The sequence below is a fragment of the Gossypium hirsutum genome, chromosome D05 (assembly GCF_007990345.1).
Source record: "Gossypium hirsutum isolate 1008001.06 chromosome D05, Gossypium_hirsutum_v2.1, whole genome shotgun sequence".
Taxonomy (NCBI): domain Eukaryota; kingdom Viridiplantae; phylum Streptophyta; class Magnoliopsida; order Malvales; family Malvaceae; genus Gossypium; species Gossypium hirsutum.
In genome coordinates this window covers 60,459,244-60,483,809 of record NC_053441.1, presented here as the reverse complement: position 1 = coordinate 60,483,809, position 24,566 = coordinate 60,459,244, and the positions used below count along the sequence as shown (strand labels likewise).

The window sequence follows — 24,566 nt, the reverse complement described above, 5'->3', positions numbered from 1 at the left end:
ACGCCCAAAACTCAACCAAAAAGTTTAAGTTGAATCTAGAAGGGTTACACCAATGTACTGAAAATTGATTTCGTTGAGTATTCAGAAACCATTCAAAACTTTACTTGATTTGTAGAAGAAATCATTTTAGAGTTTTAACTTTGAAAATTAAAAATTCATTTTAATTGATTTAGGTGATTCTGTAACTCTGTGTTAGAGATTATCAGTTACTGATGAAATTAGCCAAAACCAGAACAAGTTCAAAAACATATTACAATTCCAAAAGATCAAATCATATTTACATCAGTGTAAAAACAACCTGAGCTCCAATACGCCGTCCGACCTTAAGTCAGATGGTTACCTGCACAGAAAAAGATAAAACAAAAGATGAGCTACAAGCATCACGCATAACCAAACTCAAATACAAATAAACATATTGTAACATATAATTCATAATAATGCGGAGAACTTAAGAACAGTTGTATAACCAGTACGAAACAGTTCTAGAGTATCATAGAGATTTGAACAATGGTAGCATAGTAGAACAAAACTGAACAGAGCAAAATAAACAATTCAAAATAGAGCAGAACGGGATAGAATAATACAGAACAATGCAAAACATAATAGAAATTGTATGCTGATGTCGATGCAGTATTGTTTTTTGAAATCAATCAGAGTGCAGATTTATCAGAAAAGATCCTACCCAACTTCGTTACACACCAAAATAGAGTTCCCCAGAACCCGTCCAACCAAATCACACCAACAAATAACTGTGGACAGTGCCACCTAAATTTGCAATAAATCTAACAGATCAAAGACATGTGGTCGAGCCACTATATTACAGTCAAGCTGTCATAATAGAGTTGTGGATAAACCACCAAATAATGTAGATTAGTAAACTGCCAGAAACTTCCTCCTTTTGCATCATCTCAGTCCTATACAATATGTCATGGCATGCAGATACAGAGTTAAGGTGGTAAGCATGTAGGTCATGCTATCGTACAATAATAGAATCAAGAGCCATGGGAGTTTATGCTTATAAAGAAGATTTATCAAATCTCTACAGATCATATCAGATTGCTACGAAATCATATGTATGATTATAAGTTAGAATCAATACCAGTGAATTTAAAATATTCAGATATATCATATTCTATGTCACAGAGTAACACAGGGCGTACCATCAAACTTAACAAAATATAGATCGTACCTAGATAAATCGCATACCTTAATGTATCCAAACAGAGGTACATTATACATTAGCTAGTTACCATTTCTAACTTATATCAAAATAGACAAGCGTACGGATAGGAGATTCTACACTAGCAAATCAACAAATAGAGAGTTTTATAGCTTAATACAGATCATACAAACCTTATAGAAGGCCTACGTTTGTACCGGGCGACGTTCATGGCCCAAAGGAAAATTTCAAAATATTTGTCTACATGCTCGTGTGCTTGCTCATGTGTCCTACACAGCCTGGACACACACCCGTGTGATTGGCCCGTGTTAACTTTGCACAACACATAACCACATACAGTCTGGGCACACACCCGTGTGCCTCCAATTCTTGTGAACAGTGAGTTACACAGCTTGCCACACGGTCATGTGGTGTTGACAGTTTATTTTTCGATGACTAAACTCGAAACTAAAATTGGGATTTTGGTACCCACTTTATACGGATTCGATGCAGAATCAACAAGGATGAATTCCCATCCCTAAATGACAAGCAATTTCCCAACAAATAGTTATTTCGCAGTCATATCACTAAAAACTAACATTCCAAAATCGAAGTTACATCGAAGAACTTTCGACACCAAAACTTTAAATCGAACTTACCAGTCGATGAATTGAACTAGAAAGGAGAAGTCAGACCTCGTAAAGAATCATTGTAATGTAACATAGCAAAAAGAAAGGAAGTTTGACGAAAAGAAATCATAACAAAGAAAAATTGAAGAAATAACGGGGAAATAAGGAAACATAAATGGGAAAAACGAAGTGCCCAGGAGGGTTTTGGAAGTTTAATTACTCAACTAAAAATAACTACCATGCCAAGTAATTTAAAAATAAAACATTCCCTATTGCTTTTATGGGGACTCAAACACAAGACCAAAGGATACACAGAAACTTAACCATTCAACCAGTAGACTCATTTTTATTATCAATTAAATGAATTTAATTTATAACCCACATGTCCAAAAATAGAGTTTAATCAAAAGTAGCAAAATTTCAAGAGATGATATTTGAACCTAAAATCTTGCATACATAACCAGAACAATTAACCACTAAACCAGGTCAATTCACCTATCGAAAACTTCCAAAATCTAAACTCAAAATCAAGGGATGACCACTCTTGGTTTCAAAACTCAATTTCTTCTAACCTAGTTTATGAGATGTTACAATATCTATATTTGATATGTGTAATATGTAGCATCGCATGATATGCCATGCCATCTATATCTGATCTGTCTGCCTTGTTGCATCGCAAGATATATCATGTTTTGTATTTATTCGATCCATGATTTATGTATGATTGTTTGCAATCTAATCTATATGTATGGGCTAAGTTGCACACTGAGCTTTATTAGCTTACCATATATTTTTATTTTCTTAGGTAATCAGTAAACTTAGGATTAGACGACATGCAAGAGCTCGGATCGGATTTTCAATAATAAAACGGTTTTTAAGAGATTTATTGTCTATTATGGAATTTTTGGACTATTGGTACTTTTAGACTTGTTTTTCGATTTTTGGTTTATTTTTTTTGACTTTTTGTTATAATTAGCATTGCTAAATTGTAAATTACATGTTTTCACAAACTAAAACCACAATTTTCAAAGTTAACAATTTAAAAATTTCCGTTGCAAAATAAAGAAATCACTTAAGTGTTTTTTTATAAAATAAATAACTTCAACGAGAATTATTTTCTAAAAACTTGGAAGAGATTTGCCAAGTTAATATTGTCGAAACTCACCTTTTTCTAGTTAAAAATCTAGAATTCTAAAACAAGATTTTGTAATACCTCAAGATTCAACCTAATGTCTAGGTCGGGTGTGGGAGGTTAAATTAACTTACATTATATCAATTTTTTCTAGTTTTCACAAATGCTTTAAAAACTATTAGAAATTTTTTATTAGTACCATATTTCAATTATTAAAACAATTGATATATTTTAATTATGTTAATTAATTATTAATTTGTGTAATGTTGCTTTCCTTTAATTAGATGAAGTAAAATTATATTTCATGTTTTACAATATATTTCATATTGAATATATTAAAAATACTTCAATTATGATTTGAATTTTTTTATAATATTTGAATTATTAAATAAGTAACAATTAATTTTTTTACAAAGTCAAGTTACTTATCAAAAGCAATAAGTGACGTAATGATAGTTAATTTTTTTATCATATGAATTTTACATATCTTTAAAATATTTTATTATTATGTTAATAATTAGATTGTTTAATTAATATAAATTTTAAATTATGAAAAAAATTTATTTTATATCTTTATTTTATTTTTAAGAAAACAAAAATTCAAACATACCATAATGTTGAAATAACAAAATAGAATTAATTGAAATCATTTTCCATTTAATGATAATTCGTTCTTAAATACTTACCATTTTCACATTTTTTAATAAAAAAAATCCTATCGATTATTTTGAATTATCAGAGACAATTAATAAAAATATTATTTTAAATATATTCGTTTATTTATATAACATAAGGATATGATATAGGATCATGCAAAGACTTTGGTCTTTAAATTAATAATTTTATAAATAATATAATCTATTATATTAAATTAATTATATATTATTTAAGAATTATTATGTTGAATTTATTGACCGTTAAGAAAAAAATAAAAGGATAAATTATCCTATTAATCACTCTAACTAGGGGTTATTCTTATTTTGGTCACATTTTTCTTTCGTTAATTTGGTCACTTAAAAAAGAAATTGATCAAATTAGTCACTCTGCCATTAAAATCGTATTAGGAGACTAACTTTGCATTTACATGTATTCTTTTGGAATGTCGAAAAAAGGAATCAGTACTCCTATTTAAAGTGACTAACAGGGTAGTTTATCGTAATTCTAATATGAACAAAATAAGAAATGTTTAGTCAGCATTCTGTTATCATTTTATAGTGGAGTGATTAATTTAATCAATTTTTTTTGGTGTCCAAATTATTTAAAAAAAAATTTAGAGTGACTAATGGGTTTACCCAAATTAAAAATTGAGTTGTGAAAAGCTTAATTGTAACGCCTCAAAATTTTATGTTTTTGAATTGTGAAATTATGTCAAGTGAATTAGATTGGTTCAATGGTTAAGTGATGTTTATGTGCTTAAGGTCCTATATATGTTTAAATCCTCACCTTTGAATTATTATGATTATTATTTGTTCCAACCTCTAACTTTGAATATCTAGCTTATCTATTATTTTTGTTTAACTATTGACAAGAATGAGCACGTTGGTTCAATGGTAAGACTTCGTCTTACTCAAATGTTTTGTGTTTGGATCCTATGTGTGCAAAGAGAAATAATTTTTTGTTTAGACTCTACTGTTGTTGTTCATACAAGTCAAAGTTTCAGTAAAATTCTACAGTTGAGTAATCTGATAGGTGGTTACTATTTAGATTAGATAGGATTTTTGTTAGAATTATTCTTTTTGAAATTATAAAAAAATCCTAAAAATCTTCCCACTAATTGTCGTCCATCTCTCCCACTTCCCCTCTTTCCCCATTTTGTTGCGACAAAGTCTCTCATGTCGTTCTACTTCTGCAAGTATCTGTTTCTTCTCCTAATTCCGATTATCACCCTTGTTGATTTGTTGCCATCGTTCTATTTTGTTTCCCTGTGTGTGGGTTGTGCGTGATTAGGGTATATTGGTTTAGTGCGACGTTTGGTTATTAAGTATTTTCTATTCATATTCATTTAAGTGTTATTATATGAAGTATGTGAGTTGGTGTGGAGTTTCGGTTTAATCGTTTCAAATCTATTTAGGTGAAAATCGTACGACAAATACTTCTACGACAATTAGAAGTGTTTTAGGAATTGACTTAGCATTGGGTAAGTGTCTGAATACCTTAGTTTAGTGGTTGTTTCGTTAGAGTCATTCATTTGATCTAATGCTCCAATCTAGTTTGGACCAAAGATTTTGATTCGAATATTGTGCAATGTGATTAATCGTTTGTGTGGTGATTATTGTCTACAGACTTTGGTGCTACTGTTGTGACAACAATTCAAAAAACAATAAGGTGTGTAACTTCAATCCTGAAAGTATGTGAACGGCCTGAAGCCGAAAGGTTTATTATTGACGCCACACAATCGTGTGGGCCACATGGGCTGGGCCAAGTAGGCCATGTGGACCCATTTTCAATAAATTCAATTATGGTCGTATTTAAAGTGTTTTTCGAGGTTAGATAATTATTAGGGTATGTTATGTGTTATGTAGGACTCTAATATATGAAATCTATAGTATTGATCATATTGTATGTGTAACATCCGAAAGCATGTCTATAGTGTAAATATTGCGTTTGATCTGTGAATTTAAGAAATCTGTTAAAGCATGATTCATTTGTGTGCGTCCGAGTATGTATTATGTTTTAGCATGTGCATTGGGGTGGGATAATTATGTGATGGATGAAGTGTTGGCAGTTTAATGATCTGCTCCATCTACCGTATTATTTCTGGCTGCCTTGTCTGCAAATTCTGTATAGTGACACATGATCACTTATTTAGTGTGTGGGGTTGCATAGGTATTTATTACCCTAATTAGTGTATAGAGATGGATGAAGATGGTGTGTAGTAGATGGGGCTAAGATCTGTATCTGTAATACCCAAAACTCGACCTAGAAGTTTAAGTTGAATCTAGAAGGGTTACACCAACGTACTGAAAATTGATTTCGTTGAGTATTCAGAAACCATTCAAAACTTTACTTAATTTGTAGCAGAAATCTTTTTAGAGTTTTAACTTTGAAAATCAAAAATTCATTTTAATTGATTTAGGTGATTTTGTAACTCTGTGTTAGAGATTATTAGTTACTGATGAAATTAGCCAAAACCAGAACAAGTTCAAAAACATATTAAAATTCCAAAAGATCAAATCATATTTACATCAGTGTAAAAACAACCTGAGCTCCAATACACCATCCTATCTTAAGTTAGATGTTTACCTACGCAGAAAAAGATAAAACAAAATATGAGCTACAAGCATCGCGCATAACCAAACTCAAATACAAATAAACATATTGTAACATATAATTCATAATAACGAGGAGAACTTAAGAACATTTGTATAACCAGTATGAAACAGTTCTAGAGTATCATAGAGATTTGAACAGTGGTAGCATAGCAGAATAAGACTGAACAAAGTAAAATAAACAATTCAAAATAGAGCAGAACCAGACAGAATAGTACAGAACAATGCAAAACATAATAGAAATTGTATGTTGATGTCAATGCAGTATTGTTTTTCAAAATAAATTAGAGTGAAGATTTATCAGAAAACATCCTACCCAACTTCGTTACACACCAAAATAGAGTTCCTTAGAACCCGTCCAACCAAATCACACCAACAAATAATTGTGGACAGTGCCACCTAAATTTTCGGTGAATATGACAGATCAGAGACATGTGGTCGAGTCACTATATTGCAGTCAAGTTGTCATAATAGAGTTGTGGATAAACCACCAAATAATGCAGATTAGTAAACTGCCAGAGACTTCCTCCTTTCACATCATCTCAATCCTATGCAATATGTCATGGCATGCAGATACAGAGTCAAGGTGGTAAGCATGTAGGTCATACTATCGTACAATAATAGAATCAAGAGCCATGAGAGTTTATGCTTATAAAACAGATTTATCAAATCTCAACAAATTATATCAAATTGCTACGAAATCATATGCATGATTATAAGTTAGAATCAATACCAGTCAATTTAACATATTCAGATATATCATATTCTATGTTACAGAGTAACACAAGGTGTACCATTAGACTTAACAGAATACAGATCGTATCTAGATAAATCGCATACCTTAACGTATCCAAACAGAGGTACATTATACATTAGCCAATTACCATTTCTAGCTTATATCAAAACAGACAAGCGTACGGATAACATATTCTACACTAGCAAATCAACAAATAGAGAGTTTTATAGCTTAATACAGATCATACAAACCTTATGGAAAGCCTACGTTTGTATCAGACGATGTTTATGGCCCGAAGGAAAATTTTAGAATATTTTCCTACATGCTCGTGTGGTTTCACATAGCCTGGAAAGCTAGCCCGTATGACTCTACACGGTCTGACAAATGCTCGTGTGCTTGGTCATGTGTCCTACACAACCTGACACATACCCATGTCACATGTCTATGTGGTTCTAGTTCGCAAACAGTGAGTTACACAGCCTGGACACACACTCGTGTGATTGGCCCGTGTTAACTCTGCACAACACATAACCACATACAGTCTGGGCACACACCCGTGTGCCTCCAATTCTTGTGAACAGTGAGTTACACAGCTTGCCACACGATCATGTGGTGTTGACAGTTTATTTTTCGATGACTAAACTCGAAACTAAAATTGGGATTTCGGTACCCACTTGATACGGATTCGATGCAGAATCAACAAGGATGAATTCCCATCCCTAAAGGACAAGCAATTTCCCAACAAATGGTTAATTCGCAGTCACATCACTAAAAACTAACATTCCAAAATCGAAGTTATGTCGAAGAACTTTTGACACCAAAACATTAAATCGAACTTACCAGACAGCGAATTGAACTAGAAAGGAGAAGTCAGACCTCGTAAAGAATCAGTGTAATGTAACATAGCAAAAAGAAAGAAAAGGGGAAAAAAGAAAACTATAAGATAAAATAAAAAAGAAAAAGATGTACAAGAGGAGCGTCACGGCGTGCAATTGGTCAGTGGTACCACATTAGCAAAAAATTAACAACGTTAGATTTGGGTATTAATTTAATTGAAAGAAAAAAAAGTTGAGAAATATCAATCTGGGATAAAAAGTCATAAGTATCAGTCTTACAGAAATGAATAAATTTATGTACTAATTTTATATATGTAGATTGGGTTTGTTGATGGAGTTTGTTTTTAGCTGCATAGCTGATGTCATATTGGTTTTATTATTAAAAAATTAACTTTTTACTAATTTTTTATATTATTTTAAAATTTCCCATCGATGTAGTATCAGAAGAAAAAACTCATTGATTAAAGAATTAAAAAAAAAAGAATGAAAGCAAAACAGGCCTAATCCTCAATTAGAGAGATAATAGTATCAACACCCATAATTGATTTGCTACAATTACTTTTCTTATTTTCTTTCTTCATGTGAAACAACCTTAAATAATTAAATACATCCATATAGTATGAATGCTCATATTCCAGTCAAGCTGGGTCTTTATCAAGAGGCCTTTCCTCAGCTATTAGCATTCAGAATTACAACAGCAAAACACAATCTCATTTGCTCTTGCTTCATATTTCATGATTCCGATGTCAAGTATGAGGTCTCATAAACTTGTTTTATTAGATCACCTTTTAATATAGGCTAACATTTTTATGATAATAGATAATGACATGTAGAATCCAAAATAACAAAATAAAATACTATTTTTTATGATCATTATGATGTCAGGAGGTATAGATATCAGCTTCTTCTAGGTTTTTTTTAACAATACTTCAATAACATTCAGCTCACATTGTTAATTACAGACAATTGCTTTTCTTGCTTCGTATGAAATTGAAGAAAAAGTTGAGGGGAATTAAATTATTAAGAAAAAGTAAGTCTAGTGTGGAAAATTGAAAATTTACATTGTAAAGCTCAAGTAGAATTTAGAACAAAAGCAAAACAGGCCCTAATTAGTGCTTATAGTCAAAAAGAATTCAAGACCTATTGTTCGTTTGCTTCGTATGAAACTGAAGAAGAAAATTGTGGGTAAATTAAATTAATTGAAACAAAAAGCAAGTCTAAGTCATCAATTAAAGGTATAGTAGGACTTATAAATTTCACCCTATCACACGTTATTGAGAGATTATTCACAGGCATGCCTTTTCTCCCTCACTATTTTCAACCCTAATTGTGTATGTTAGAACCCGAGACACTGGAACCTAGGAGTTCCGGACAGCATGTATTAAATATGAAATCGTTTTGTAGCTAAAAACGCTCAATACGGGAAGAATTTTCTCCTCCTCCATTTTCACCCTAACTATGTACCTCAGACTCTAGGATAATTTTCAGACATCGTAACCCGGAAATCCCAGGCAGCATGTGTTGAACATGAAATTGTTTGATGTCAGGGGGTATAATTCCCTATAAAATGAACGCAGTACATTAAGTTTCCATACCGAAATTTCGAGCAGATTGCTACAAAACTCTAATCTTTAATTAGCTCTAACGGTCAAAAAAGTAATTCGACTCAACAATTACAATGTATTTTCTTGTTACATTAATTATATAATTCTAGTAAATAATTCAAAGCCAATAGCTTACTAATGCTGAAATAAGAAACTTTTGCTGAAATAAGTCGCCCATTAAAGTGTGGAAAATGATAAATACATGTATCAACTTTATTAATGCAATTTATTTTTCCCATCGATGTAGTTTCAGGGGAAAAAACCCCTCATTGAAAGGACTAATAAAGAGATTGATTAAAGAACAAAAATAAAAGAACGAAAGCAAAACAGGCCTAATCCTTAGTTAGAGATAATGGTCAAAAGTAATTCAACACCCATAATTGATTTGCTACCATTACCATTCAAGTTGGGTGTTTACAAAGAGGGCTTTCCTGGGCTATTAGCATTCAGAATTAAAACAATCAAAACACTATTTCATTTGCTCTTGCTTCATATTTCATGATTACGATGTCAAGTACGAGGTCTCGTAAACTTGTTTTATTTTTCGCAATATCTTGTCTTCTTCTTCATGAGATATGCACCGATGCTAGCGTGTGCAAAGAGAGTGAAAGAAAAGCGCTACTTGAATTTAAGCACAGCCTTCAAGCTACCGTTTTTTCAGGCAACGACGCCCTTTTTTGGATAAGTGAGGAGTGCTGTCTATGGCGTGGCGTCTATTGCAACAGCTTTACAGGATACGTTGAAATGCTTGATTTTAGCTACCAACCTCTGGTTGTTGCAGGTACAATTAGCCCTTCACTGCTTAAACTACATCATTTGACTTCTTTAAATTTCAGCAGTAATGATTTTAATGGAAGTCTCATCCCAGAGTTTTTTGGTTCTTTGAAAAAATTGAAATTACTGGATCTCTCTAATGCTAATTTTAGAGGTCCAATTCCTTCTCTACTTGGAAATCTTTCAATGTTGGAGACTCTAAGATTGGGTGGCAACGGTAGGGTTTTCAATGTTGGAAAACTTGAATGGCTTTCCCATCTTTCTCGTTTGAAAGAGGTTGATCTCAGCTTCACTAACCTGAGCAATGCCAATGATTGGTCTCAAGTCATTAGTCACCTTCCTTTGCTCCAAAAACTAAGTCTAAGACATTGTGATCTTCCAAGCATATCTTCTTCATCACTTTCCATTGCCAACTCTTCTACATCTCTCACCTATCTCGATCTCTCTGATAATAATCTCCCTTCTTCTGCCATATATCCATGGCTGTTTAATGTTAGCAGCAACCTTGTTTCCCTTAATCTCTCAAGTAACCGGTTGAAAGGTCCAATTCCAGAAGCTTTCGGGAACATGATGGCTATTCAAGAACTTTATTTGAGTGATAATCTTTTGATATTAGCTGAGAATCAAGTTTGGGGAGATTCCGTGTTGAATGAAATCGAAAAACTACCAGATTTTATGGTTCTAGATCTTGGGTACAACCTTTTAAATGGATCCATAAGCAAAAGCATTGGACAACTTTCCAACTTGCAAGTCTTGCGGCTTGCAGGGAATTCTTTTGATGGTGATGTGATTTCCGAAGCTCATTTCTCAAATTTCACCTACTTACAGAAGTTGGATTTATCCTACACTTCTTTAACTTTGAAACTCAACTCCAGATGGACTCCTCCTTTTCAACTGACTCAAATAATGCTTTGCTCTTGCAAGTTAGGGCCTCATTTCCCAGATTGGATTCGGACACAAATGGGCATCCTAACCCCTGACCATTATATTTCTTATGTGGAATACCTTGATATTTCGGCTTCAGGAATTTCAGATTCTCTTCCCTACTGGTTTTGGGGCTCATTTCATGGTTTAAAGTACATAAACATGTCTTTCAATCAGATCAGTGGTACTTTTCCAAATAACTCTATCCACATAAGCCATCTAGATCCAAGCTCTAATAATTTCTCAGGACCATTAACACGTTTTTCTTTAGACTACAATATGGGGACCATTAACCTTTCCAAAAACAAGTTTACTGGTTCAGTCTCTCCAATTTGCAATTTTACTGGTGCAGTTTTTTTGACATTGTTTGATCTCTCAAATAATCTATTTTCTGGAGTGGTTCCAGACTGTTTTGGAAGTTTCCCGTTTTTAACAGCTTTGAATTTGGGTGATAATAGTTTCTCAGGCTCACTTCCAAGCTCCTTAAGATCTCTGATTTCTCTTGAAATGCTAAGTTTACGTGGTAATAAATTCTCTGGAGTATTACCTTCATCTTTACAGAATTGTGCCAAGTTAAAATTTCTCGCCTTGAGTGATAATGAATTATCAGGAGAAATACCTATGTGGATCGGTCAGAAGCTTTCATCGTTGGTTTTTCTTAGCCTTCAAGGGAACCAGTTCAGGGGAAGGATTCCCCATCAACTTTGTGGATTGAAATATCTACAAATCTTGGACCTCTCGGTAAATAAAATCTCTGGTACCATACCACCATGCCTCAATAATTCACTTCCATGGCAAAAAAAGTGAGTTTAGATCGAAGGATTGAGCATCACATCTTAGATACTGGACCTAGATTTTTATCTCCGGAGGGTGTGAACGGTGAGTTTATATGGATCATTCAGGTTAGACATGTTGATGAGGCATTGCTTACATGGAAGGGAACAAAGCAAAGCTATCCACAACTTGGATTGCTACTAGCCATTGATCTCTCTTGTAACAAATTAACAGGAGAGATTCCTGAAGAATTAAGTAGTCTTCAAGAACTGGTTGTATTGAACTTGTCAAGAAACCATTTTAACGGAAAAATTCTTCAAAAGATTGGGCATATAAGACAACTAGAGGTGCTTGACCTGTCAAGAAACAAGTTTTCAGGAAACATCCCGACAAGCTTATCTGAATTAACATTTCTAAGCAACTTGAACTTTTCTTATAATGACTTGTCTGGAAAAATTCCAACCAGCACTCAACTACAGAGCTTTGATCCTTCGTCATTTTCCCATAATAGAGGACTTTGTGGTCCTCCTATTTCACCAAATTGCTCAATGGTGGAACCACCTCCTGGCAAAGCTGCAGTAGGAAGTGAAGAAGATTCTGATGAGTTCATGAAATGGTTTTACACTGGCACGGGACTTGGATTTGCTGTGGGTTTCTGGGGGTTTTGCAGTGTTGTGTTCTTCTAGCGTTCATGGAGGCATTCATATTATCGTTACATGGATAATGCAAAGGATTGGGTTTATGTTACATTTGTTCTGCTGAAAGCAAGGTTAGTGAGGAGAATCAATGGTGTTTCAACAAGGTAATAAATTGACTTTCTTCACTCCTTAACAAAGTTCTTTCAACGTTGAGAAATATATCCTTAACTAAATAACAAAGTTGTATATTATTATTTTTCAGGTCTGATTAGAACTGCAACTGAAGGTGGTTTTTCCTGCATGTGAGAAAATGTTAATAAAAAACTTATAAATTAAGACATGTTTGTCTTTTTGATGATTTCTTTTTGTTTTTTGAATAAATTCTTTTTGATTATTTCTAATTTCTTTCACTTTTTTTGTAATACGTTTATGTTATATTTGGTTTGTATTTTTATTTTTTTGTCAAAAGTAATTTTGTAACACCCAATTCCGGTCTAGAAGTTATGGTCGTTACGTAAAAATCCAGTTTACTAAAAAACATATCTTCATTAACAGATTCGAAGAAACTATTGATTAATTATACTTTGAAAATGTTTACTGTTGCACTGCGGGAAAAATCTCAGTCAAGTTCAATTTTGGAAAACACGATTAAACACATTTATTTGCAGCGAAATTTTTAGTTAAATTCGATTTGGAAAACATAAGTCGTGTTTTGAAAATCTATCGTTTTGATGTTCGTGAAGTTTCCCTTTAAAATCAATAAACGGTTAAAAATGACATTCCCAAAATGTCTAAAACAGTTCAAAAATAACAAAACACAACAATCCTAATATTTAATTAACCATAAGAAAAGTATAATATTTTATCCGAACTCTTGTCGCCCCGACCCATCCTAAGTCTGAGGGTTACCTTAAAGTAGCAAATAAGCAAAGAATGAGTTTCGAAACTCAGTGTGTAACATATCATATTATCAATAGAAATTAATTAGACATATATCAAAAAATAAAAACCGTATTTGAACACAATAGATGTAGATTTACAATCATACCCCTATCCGCTACACACCATCTCCAACCATCCAACACACCATATAGGATATTGAATACCCATCCAGCCCTACACATCTTTTAGTGTCGGTATGACACTTTTTAGAATATTTGCATCTTGGCTGCCAATTCATTAAGCGATTTATCGCCTTTTACAAAGATATGTGTGATTGTGCCACTAGATACAACAAAGATATATTTGCTCACACTTCCCCGATATACACAAGTCCCACCCCAATGCACAAACAAAATTTATCAGATATCAGATATCATAATTTATTTGACAGTATATATGCATTATTTTGTTGTGCTTTGATAAGTGCTAAAAGTAACATGTTTTAACCTCATTCTTAATGCATTTTTGGGTGATTATTCGATTTTAGTGATGAATTTTATGCTCTTAATCTTTTAAATTCATGTTTTTATACTTAGGAGAGCATTTTGGACCAAAAGAAGTGAAAAACGAGCGAAAATAAAAAAAATCGGAACAAATTACAAGAGCCACACAGGCTGACCCCTTCCACATGGCCTAGCTACACAACCATGTGACCTAGATGGCCTACCACAAAGAAATGTGGTAGGCTGTGTCAATTTCACAGATTTGTACCTTTAATTGTGAGAAAATATTTTTTTTATTTTATTTTTTGAGCATTCTAAGACGTCTATATGACAAACATAAGAAGATAAAAGGGAAACTCATAGAATATTTAGGAAAACAATTCAGAAAACACTATTCAAGCCAATTCTAAAGCAAATTTCCATCAAGATTGAAGATTCCCAGTTGATTTCTTAGGATATTAACATGAGCTTCTTTATTTCTTTCAGTTATATAGTATCTTAGATGTTTTTATTTTCAATTATGAACTAATTTTCTAAATACCTAGATGAACCCTATGATGGATTCTGTCTTTTAATTTTTATTTTATGCAACAAATACTTAGATATTGTTCTCAAGTATGTGTGCTTAATTCTTGGTTTGATACTTTTAGATTATTGATCCAGATGTGATGTGCTTAAATCAGAGGAGAAATAGACTTTGTTTAATAGTGCGTCTTGCATAATTGAGTGGAGTTGCATGCAATCCTAGAAATAGGACGACATCAATCTATCAAATTAGAGTCAAGTATAAACTAAGAATCCATAGCATGAGTTAATGTGATAATAGGGGTTTTAATTAGAAAGAATTTTCAATTAATTAACCTAGAGTCAGTTGCCCTTACTCTCGAAAAAAATATTAGCATAACTCATGGATTTCGATGGATCAAGTTACAAAGTAAATAAATTGCGTAATTTAGATTGATAGTGACAGATAAAATCTAGGTGAATTCTTTCCTAGGTATTATTTCACTTCTTGATTGTTAATTGTTTATTTTCTTATTTTGTTTTTTGTCGTGTTTGTTAGTTAATTAATTTAGTTAATTTTATTTTTTAATCAATCGCTCGATTTATTCGATTAAATAATAAAAAGATAGTAATTTTTAGGTTTTTTTAATTTTTTGGGAAAATATTTATTTATTTTTATTTTTTATGACATCAAATTCTTTAACCCGACAAAGACTCTTTTTTTTTAATTTCCTTTGATTAATAATTTATAAATTCTATAGTTTTTAGTCATTTAACACGAAATTTTGTTGCATTGCAAGATTCGAGAAGATTAAAATGGGATTAATTATGGGTGTTCAAGTGAATGATGGGAGAAAGAGGTTTCATTCAGCTGTTAGTTTTATTAATTTCTATTATTAAAGTGAAAACAATTAAAGTAAGGTTATTAAATTAAAAGCACTTTTATAAATTTTTTTTAATTTACAAATCAAAATCAAAATCATATATTTAATTATAATTCAAATCACAATTTTATAATTGGGATATTGTAAAGTAATTGATTAAAGAAGAAAAAAGTTGGAGGTGAAAAATCAAAGGCAAAGTAGAAATAATCAAAAGCTAATTTCCTGAAATAAATTCCGTATCGAAAAATTTAGAATAAAACTTTAGAAATTTGGGAGAGTTGAGAGTTTAGAAAAAAAAATTGAGAGAGTTGGGTTTGAGTAAAAATAATAAAAAAAGAACTTGATATTTATAGGGAAAAATTATTGTTGGGGTCCTTAAAAAATTTTATCGTTATCAACGTTCAAAAAAATAATCGTTGAAACATGTGTTTAACTAGACGCGTTTTCATACTACCTCCTTAAAAATGATCTATTTTCTCAAATTAAATAAAAACAACCTAAAAGACAAAATAAAAAAAAAACCGTTGGACATCACTCAAAAAAAAGTATGATTTTTAAATATATAGAAAAAAAATACACATTTTTTTAATTTATAAAATAAGATATGGCAAAAAGGAAAGACTTTGGTCTTTATTTTAGGGAAGGCTTTCTAAAATATAAGAAAAACTAATACGACAAAAATCTAGCAAAAGCTAAAATTTTCATTTGATTCATGAGTTTAATCATCAATGTAAAGATAGTTTTATAGTTCTTTAACAGATTAGTTATAATTATTTATGATTCGCTTAGCAATCACTTTCTTCTTACTTTGTTGATAATAAAGACGAAACTCATTGAAATTATTTCCCTTGTCAATAAACCACCAGTTCAAGTCTAAGATTTAGTTTATTAGTAGCATTAAGCGAGGTTCATTTAGAATAGATCATATGCTCATATAATATGAATTGCATACGTAAATTATATCCAATCATGCTATTCAATGCAAGCATTATAATTAATTAAATAATTATAGATTTAATTATTCTAATTACAAACTAAAATATTTTAAGCAATTGAATGTTCTTTTTTTATTTATTATTATCATAATTTTTTATTTATTATTATCATAATTATATATAATGGAAGTAGAAAAAAGATTAAAGGTTTAAGACAGATATTTCTTTTGATATTTCCAAAAAAAAAGGAAAACAAAATGGACACACTTGTTTAAAAGAGTTGTAATGTTGCCAAAATTATTAAAATTTACATTAATGGATTTTCTGGCATTTGGATATCATTTTATTCTAGTTTATATCCTTTTTAGGTGATTTATGGGAAAGTCCCACATCCATTTATATTTGATGTTGATGATTTGTTTTCGTGATAACGGTTTAATTGGGATTAATCTGAAAAAAGAAGATGTCATTATTTTGCAATATTTTGGTTTAAAAAAATCAAAATGAAAATCCAATATCAAAGGGTAACTTTGGTTTTATTGACACATTTATGATGCCATCATTTTTACCCATGATAACTTTGGTTTTATTGACAGTAATTTCGACTTGACACGTGATGTTTTTTAATTAGTCCCAAAATTTCTTTACCTACAATAAATATAATTATTTGTGTATATAATATGTGAATATAAAATGGTGTTGTATAAATAATGGTGTTAGAGGTCTATAAACATTAGATCAAATCAAAATTACATGTATAAAGTTGCACAAAACAAAAATATGTGTGTAGTTTTCATATTTTCTCTTCTATTAATTCTTAGGTATGTGAATTTGTCTATGAAAAATTATGTAAATATGAGATGAATTGACAACGATATGAGTGAGTAATGAATTATTAACACATAAATATCTAAAAAAAATTATAATATGGGGAACTATTTAGTACACGGCCAGTGAAGTTTTTGAGCTCCACAGATAAGGTTAGAGTTGACAAGTGTATATAAGAGTATAGTAAAATATTAAAATATTTATTTTTAAGAAAAACTGGATATCAATTTTATAAGACTATTTGTAAAATAAAAAAAGACACTAACAATATATCAAATATCCACCCTTATAATTTTATAAAATAAAAAAAAATCAACATCACAAATCACAATTTTTTTTTTATCTAAATTGAATTATTAGTATATTTCATGAGACACAAGACTACATAATGAGTAAAAAAATTTATACAGTTATAGATTATTATTGCTATTATAATTGCAAACCAGGTAATGGAAGAACATAAAACACTCCCTTTTTCATTATCATAATCCTCCTTGTTCCCAATTGCAGTAATAATCATCTCGATTTTTAGGAATATTTCTTATGTAAATTCCATCATCTTTAGCGACCCAAAAGCAAGTTCCCCAATCACACACATTATACAGCGCTTGGTTATCCCAAAATGCTTTGAGCGAAGCATGAAGGTTGTCGTAAGCCATGTAACACCAGAAAAGTGTTCCCCAAAGAACCTCGGCCTTAATTTTCAGGTGAACTCGGAGCCGACAGTGAGGTTATGGATGCCCAAATCGTCATCCTTAGACTTGCAATGAACTAATAGTGTCTGATCTTGGCTTAGTCCATTAACGGCGTAGATATGCCATGTCTTGAACCACGGATGAATCCAACGGCTATTATCATGACCACCTTTATTAGGTTCTGAACTTGATAAAGTTATTAATGAGGTTATGGCTATTGCTTGAACAAGTATGAAGCACAAAACATTCTTATAGAAATTGTTCATGGTTTTATTTATTTGTTTGTTTTTTTTTATAATCGTAGTTATATATAGTGGAAGTATATTTGAAAGTTGAAAAAAAGAAAAATGATAGAAGCTTTTTAAGGCAAAGTTTTTTGCTTTGGTAATGAAGTATAAAATTTAATGTAAATACCAAAAAGGATACACTTACTTAAAGGAGTTGCAATGTTGCCAAAGTTATAAAAATTATCATTAATGGACTTTTTTGGCATTTGGATATCCTTTAATTAATGTTTTCTTTAATCATTTTTAGGTGATAAGTTTATTTACATTGGCATTGATAATTTATTTCTGTATTGTGCTTTTTCTTTTTAAAAGTTGAAAACAAAGATATGAGGTAGTTTAATCAAATTTTATGAGTTAAAATTCAATTAACCAATTTATTATTGTTGTAAAATAATTATGGGAAAATTATTAAAATTAACATTTTTCCCCTTTAGGTTACATTTTAGTTACTTATGTTTAAAATATTATGTTTTAGTCATTTACGTTAACGTATTGTAATATTTTAGCCACTGAGTCGTTAATTGCTGTTAATAATGTAACAGTAAACTGACGTGGCATGTTAAATTACCATTTCAAACAAAAAAATTCAAGTTAATAATTATACAATTGGTCTTCAAATTACTTTTCCAAATAAAAAAAATTAATGTATCATAAGAACAACCCAAAGAATCATGACAAAGATGCTGTTGGATTTCATATAGAAGATCTTCAAAGAGCCTTAAAACAACTTCTTCCACAGGGCATGATTTTGCCAAAGCATCTGCAACAGTATTGGCTTCGGTATAAACATGTTGGATTCGAACAGTCCACTCCTTAGAGCATGCATCCCTGGTGCGTCTTACTAATGACAGTTGACTGCCATCTTCTTCTCTCGCATTCAGTAGCTCGACCACCATTTGCTGTCACAGTAAACTAAAACCTTTGAAACACCCTTGTTCCAACAAGCTTCTAAACCTTAAAAATAGCCCATAGGTCAGCATTTAGGATCGTAACTTTACCCAGGCATCTACGAAAACCAAGTATCCAGTTTCCCCTTGAGTCTCTAAGCACATCCCTATAGAGGCCCATCCTGTTGGAAACGTGATGGGCCGAAAATTTACTTTTTATTACACACTCAATATATTACAATACGAAGATTACAAATATTTTCTCAATGACTAGATAGTCTAGCTGCTGCTAGATTTTAACTCACTCAAGGTTTGCTAACCTTCTCACTCTCACTCACGTTGCTTCTCTTATTTCTTTTTTCTTCTCATTTTTCTTCATTACAACACAAGTTCAAGCCTCTATTTATAGGCTGATAAAGTGACAACAAATGTGGCTATTAATCCACTTAATTTCCAGCCACAAAACATCTCAATAATGGAGCACTTTGTATGGCTAAAATTTCAGCACTTTGCATGGCACAAAATTGCTCCACGTCTCATGCTTCTAGATTATGCTTGGAGTGGGTTTGATTTCTAACACTCCCCTCAAACCCAACTTTCATACCGAGCTTCTCTTTGAATTTGTTGAATGTCTCCACTTTCAACGGCTTTGTGAAAATATCTGCCAGTTGATCTTCTGTCCTGCAATGGACCAACTCCACGTTTTTGTTTTTCACTTGCTCTCGGATAAAATGATACTTCGTATCGATGTGCTTGCTTCGGCTGTGCGACACCGGATTCTTGGCAAGTGATATAGCGGATTTGTTGTCAACGTAGATGGTAATTGGACCTTCATTTGAAACACCTATTTCTCCCAAAATATTCTTCAACCACATTGCTTGGCATGTACAAGTTGCTGCGGCCATATACTCTGCTTCACATGTTGAGAGAGCAATTGTTTGTTGCTTCTTTGACGACCATGAAAAAACTGCGGAACTGATGTGGAATGCATATCCGGAAGTGCTTTTCCGATCATCCAAGTCTCCCCCATAATCGCTATCTGAGTAGCCAACTAATTTTGAATCTTGTGAGTGGGTATAGAATAAACCATGGTTCATCGTACCTTTGATATATCTCAAAATTCTTTTTGCGGCAATTAAGTGGTCTTGCTTCGGCTTCTCCATGAATCTGCTCACCAATCCTACTGCATATGTAATATCTGGTCGTGTGATTGTCAAATACCTTAAACTTCCAACGAGACTTTTAAACAACGTCGGATTTATCGACTCCCTTGTCGAATCAACACTTAGCTTCATCCATGGATCAGCTGGCGTGACTACTGGCTTGCAATCCTTCATTTTGAACTTGTTCAAAATCTGCTCCGCATACTTCTTTTGAGAGACAAAAATTCCATCTTGCATTTGTTTCACCTCGACTCCAAGAAAGTATGACATCTCACCGATATCTGTCATTTCAAATTCTTTAGTCATAGCTTTCTTGAAATCATCAGACATACCTGGATTGTTTCCGGTGAAGATCATGTCATCCACATATAGGCATACGATCATGATATCTCCATATCCATTCTTCTTTGTGTACAGAGTGTGCTCGTGCAGGCTTTTGATGAATCCATTTCTTCGGAAGTACTCGTCGATCCTTGTGTTCCATGCTCTTGGGGCTTGCTTCAATCCATACAAAGCTTTCTTCAATCGGTAGACTTTGTCCTCCTTTCCTTGTATGCTATATCCAGGTGGTTGTTCTATGTAGACTTCCTCCTCCAAGTAGCCATTCAGGAATGCAGACTTGACGTCCATCTGATAGATTTTCCATTTGTATTGTGCTGCGACCGCTATGAGAAGCCTAATTGTGTCTATTCTTGCGACTGGAGCAAATATTTCATCATAGTCCACTCCTTGTCTTTGCTTGTAGCCTTTGGCGACTAGTCTTGCCTTGTATTTCTCTACTTTTCCTTCTTTGTTGGTCTTCGTCTTGTACACCCACTTGACACCAATCGGGCTATGTCCTTCTGGCAGACTTGTTAGCTCCCACGTGTCATTCCTTCTTATTGCAGCAATCTCCTCGTCCATGGCCTTCTTCCATTTATTGTCTTCAATTGCTTCTTCGTATGTCACTGGATCACATTCTGTCATTAGACAGAATAGTGAATAATCGAACTGCGTCTCTACAGGTTCCGTAGAATTGTAGATGTCGTTGAGACTCCGTGTTCTTGTGGGTGCTTCATCTGAGCTGCTACTTCCGCTGCTGCTGGTTGGTGACGAAGGGGCTGTTGTACCAGGACTTTGATCATCGCCTTGTTCTTCTTGGTTGATGACATCATTGTCGTCTTCGTTGAAAAATAATCCTTCCACTTTCTTTTCTTCTTCACTCCATCTCCAGTAATCCGCTTCATCAAACTCGACATCTCTTGAGATAATCAATTTCTTAGTAAGAGGATTATAAAGTCTGTAGGCCTTACTTCTTTTGTCATAGCCTATAAAGATACACTTCTCTCCTCTATCGTCAAGCTTTTTCCTCTGTTGCTCAGGAACGTGTGCATATGCAATGCATCCAAAAATTTTGAGGTGTCCAACTCTTGGCTTGTGACCGCTCCATGCTTCTTCTGGTGTCTTGTGTCTTACACTTTTTGTTGGACATTGATTCAACAGATAAACCGCGTATTCAACGGCTTCAGCCCAGAAAGTTCTCGGAAGGTGTTTACCTTTTATCATGCTTCTTGCCATATCCAGAATTGTCCGATTCTTCCTTTCTGCAACTCCGTTTTGTTGTGGAGTGCGTCTGGCTGTTAACTGATGAATGATTCCATGATCCTTGCAGAAACTTTCATAAAGCTTTGCAGTATACTCGCCTCCTCTATCGGATCTGAGTATCTTCAAATATCGACCACTCTGTTTTTCCACCATTGCTTTGAACTCCTTGAATTTTTCTAGGGCTTCCGATTTTGCTTTGAGAAAATAAACCCAACATTTTCTGCTATAATCATCAATAAAAGTTAGGTAGTACCTATTTCCACCGAGTGATTCAATGTCGTACGGACCAGATATGTCGGTGTGTACAATTTCCAATGGTCTTCTAGCTCTTCGAGATTTTCCTACTTCAAATTTCTGCCTATGCTGCTTTCCTTTGACACAGGCTTCACACAGTTGATCTGGATGATTAATACTTGGTAATCCATTCACCATATTTGTCTTCGACAACAGCTTCAAGCCAGAAAATCCGAGATGTCCGTACCTTAAGTGCCACAACCATGATTCATTCTTCAGATCCGTCTTCATGCATTTTACTTCTCCAGACTCGATGTCGAGGGTGAAAAGACGATTTCGCGTCATATCAACTCGAACAACTAATTCTCCACTTTTGTTCCTGATGGCGAGTGAGCGGTCTTTCATATGAACTTCATATCCTTTTTCTAGGAGTTGACCAAGACTGATCAGGTTGCTCTTCAAAGCTGGTACGTAGTAAACGTCTGAGATGTACTTCTTCTCTCCATTCCTTTGTGTTATAACAACCTTGCCCTTTCCTTTGATTTCTGCATGTGAGTTGTCTCCAAAAGTTATTTGTCCATGAACTGTTTCATCTAATTCTGTGAACAGCTCCTTTCTTCCACACATGTGGTTGCTTGCACCGTTGTCGAGATACCACACACTTTTCTTGCGATCTTCATTTTCTCCGTAAGCGAGAAAGACACTTGATTCCACTTTTTCGTTGCCTTCTGCTGCGACTGCTACATGGTTTCTTTCATCCACTTTGTGTGTTGATCTGCACTCGTAACTGAAATGTCCATACTTGTTACAGTTGTAGCATTGTACCTGAGATTTATTTTCTTGAAATCTGCCTCGGCCACGACCTCTAGATCCACGTCCACGGTTGGATGTTTGATAATCTTTATTTTCTTGATATCTCCCATATGATTGATTTCCACGTCCTCGTGATCCTCTTCCTCCTCTGTTTCCACCACGGTAGCCTCCACGGTATCCTCTGCGGTTTCCTCTTCCTTGGTTAAAGTTATTACTTGTTTCTCCGTCGTCGACGGACAACTTGCTATGCAAGGCTTGATCAAGATTTTCACTATCTTCATTTAGCTTCATCTTTTGCTCATGGGCTTGCAGAGAACCCACAAGTTCTTCGAGTGACATCTTTGACAAATCTTTTGATTCTTCGATGGCAACGACTACGTACTCGAATTTGCGTGTGAGTGACCGTAGAATTTTCTCCATCACTCTTACCTCGTCAAGAGTTTCTCCATTTCGTTTCATTTCATTTACCACCGATTTTACACGATTGGCATAGTCATCGATATTCTCGGAGCTCTTCATTTTTAACATTTCAAATTCAGCTCTAAGTGACTGAAGGCGTACCTTTTTAGCTTTTTCTACACCTTGAAATGATTTTTGCAAAATCTCCCATGCATTCTTCGCGTTCTTCACATCTGATATTTTCTCGAAGGTTGATTCATCCATACCTTGAAAGATACTATTCAAGGCCTTTTGATCCTTCTTTCGTGCTTCTCGTAACGCCTTCTTAGCGTCATTTGATAAAGCTGCTTCTGTAGCGGCATCTCCGGGCTCGATGTATCCTTTTTCAACGATCTCCCAACAATCTTGCGAACCGAGCAAAGCCTTCATTCGAATGCTCCAATTTCCATAATTTGTCTTCGTCAATTGTGGAACTTGTAGCTGAATTACGTCGCCCATATCGACTTGTTAGATGAACACCAAAGGTACTCCGAACTGGACACGAACCGGACACGAACCGAACTCCGAACCAAGCTCCGAACCGTAGCTCTGATGCCACTTGTTGGAAACGTGATGGGCCGAAAATTTACTTTTTATTACACACTCAATATATTACAATACGAAGATTACAAATATTTTCTCAATGACTAGATAGTCTAGCTGCTGCTAGATTTTAACTCACTCAAGGTTTGCTAACCTTCTCACTCTCACTCACGTTGCTTCTCTTATTTCTTTTTTCTTCTCATTTTTCTTCATTACAACACAAGTTCAAGCCTCTATTTATAGGCTGATAAAGTGACAACAAATGTGGCTATTAATCCACTTAATTTCCAGCCACAAAACATCTCAATAATGGAGCACTTTGTATGGCTAAAATTTCAGCACTTTGCATGGCACAAAATTGCTCCACGTCTCATGCTTCTAGATTATGCTTGGAGTGGGTTTGATTTCTAACACATCCTTCCAACGGTTGGACAACACCATCAATGTTGAGTTTCACCCATCCCAGAGGGGGCAGTTCCCATTTCACCTGTATGACTGGAGTGCTTGAGCTGGAACCATCATTAGGAATAGAATTATGTATGTTATTGGCCATCCATAAAGCTTGATTAACGACGACCTGAATTGCTCAATGGTGGAACCACCTCCTGGCAAACCTGCAGTAGGAGGTGAAGAAGATTCTAATGATCAGTTCATGAAATGGTTTTACACTGGCATGGGACTTGGATTTGTTGTGGGTTTCTGGGGGTTTTGCGGTGTTGTGTTCTTCAAGCGTTCACGGAGGCATTCATATTATCGTTACTTGGATAGTGCAAAGGATTGGGTTTATGTTTCATTTGTTTTGCTGAAAACAAGGTTATAGTGAGGAGAATCAAAGGTCTCTCAACAAGTTGCACAAGGTAATAAATAGACTTTCTTCACTCCTTAACAATGTTCTTTCAACATTGAGAAAT

The 24,566-nt window shown here is 33.6% G+C and overlaps 2 protein-coding genes across 3 annotated transcripts in view; both read left to right on the top strand.

The window, feature by feature from the left end:
• LOC107947929 (golgin candidate 1) overlaps window positions 1-24,566 on the top strand; it is a 98,154-nt gene that overhangs the window by 37,668 nt on the left and 35,920 nt on the right. The window lies entirely within an intron of this gene.
• Window positions 9,834-12,981, top strand: LOC107942822 (receptor-like protein EIX1). The gene is made up of 2 exons (XM_041092381.1): window positions 9,834-12,639; window positions 12,738-12,981. The coding sequence occupies exon 1, from the start codon at window positions 9,864-9,866 to the stop codon at window positions 11,868-11,870; it is 2,007 nt and encodes a 668-aa protein (XP_040948315.1). The 5' UTR covers window positions 9,834-9,863; the 3' UTR covers window positions 11,871-12,639; window positions 12,738-12,981.

Excerpts from the sequence above, each read along its gene's own strand:
- LOC107942822 (XM_041092381.1), top strand. The coding sequence starts at position 9,864 with ATGATTACGATGTCAAGTACGAGGTCTCGTAAACTTGTTTTATTTTTC.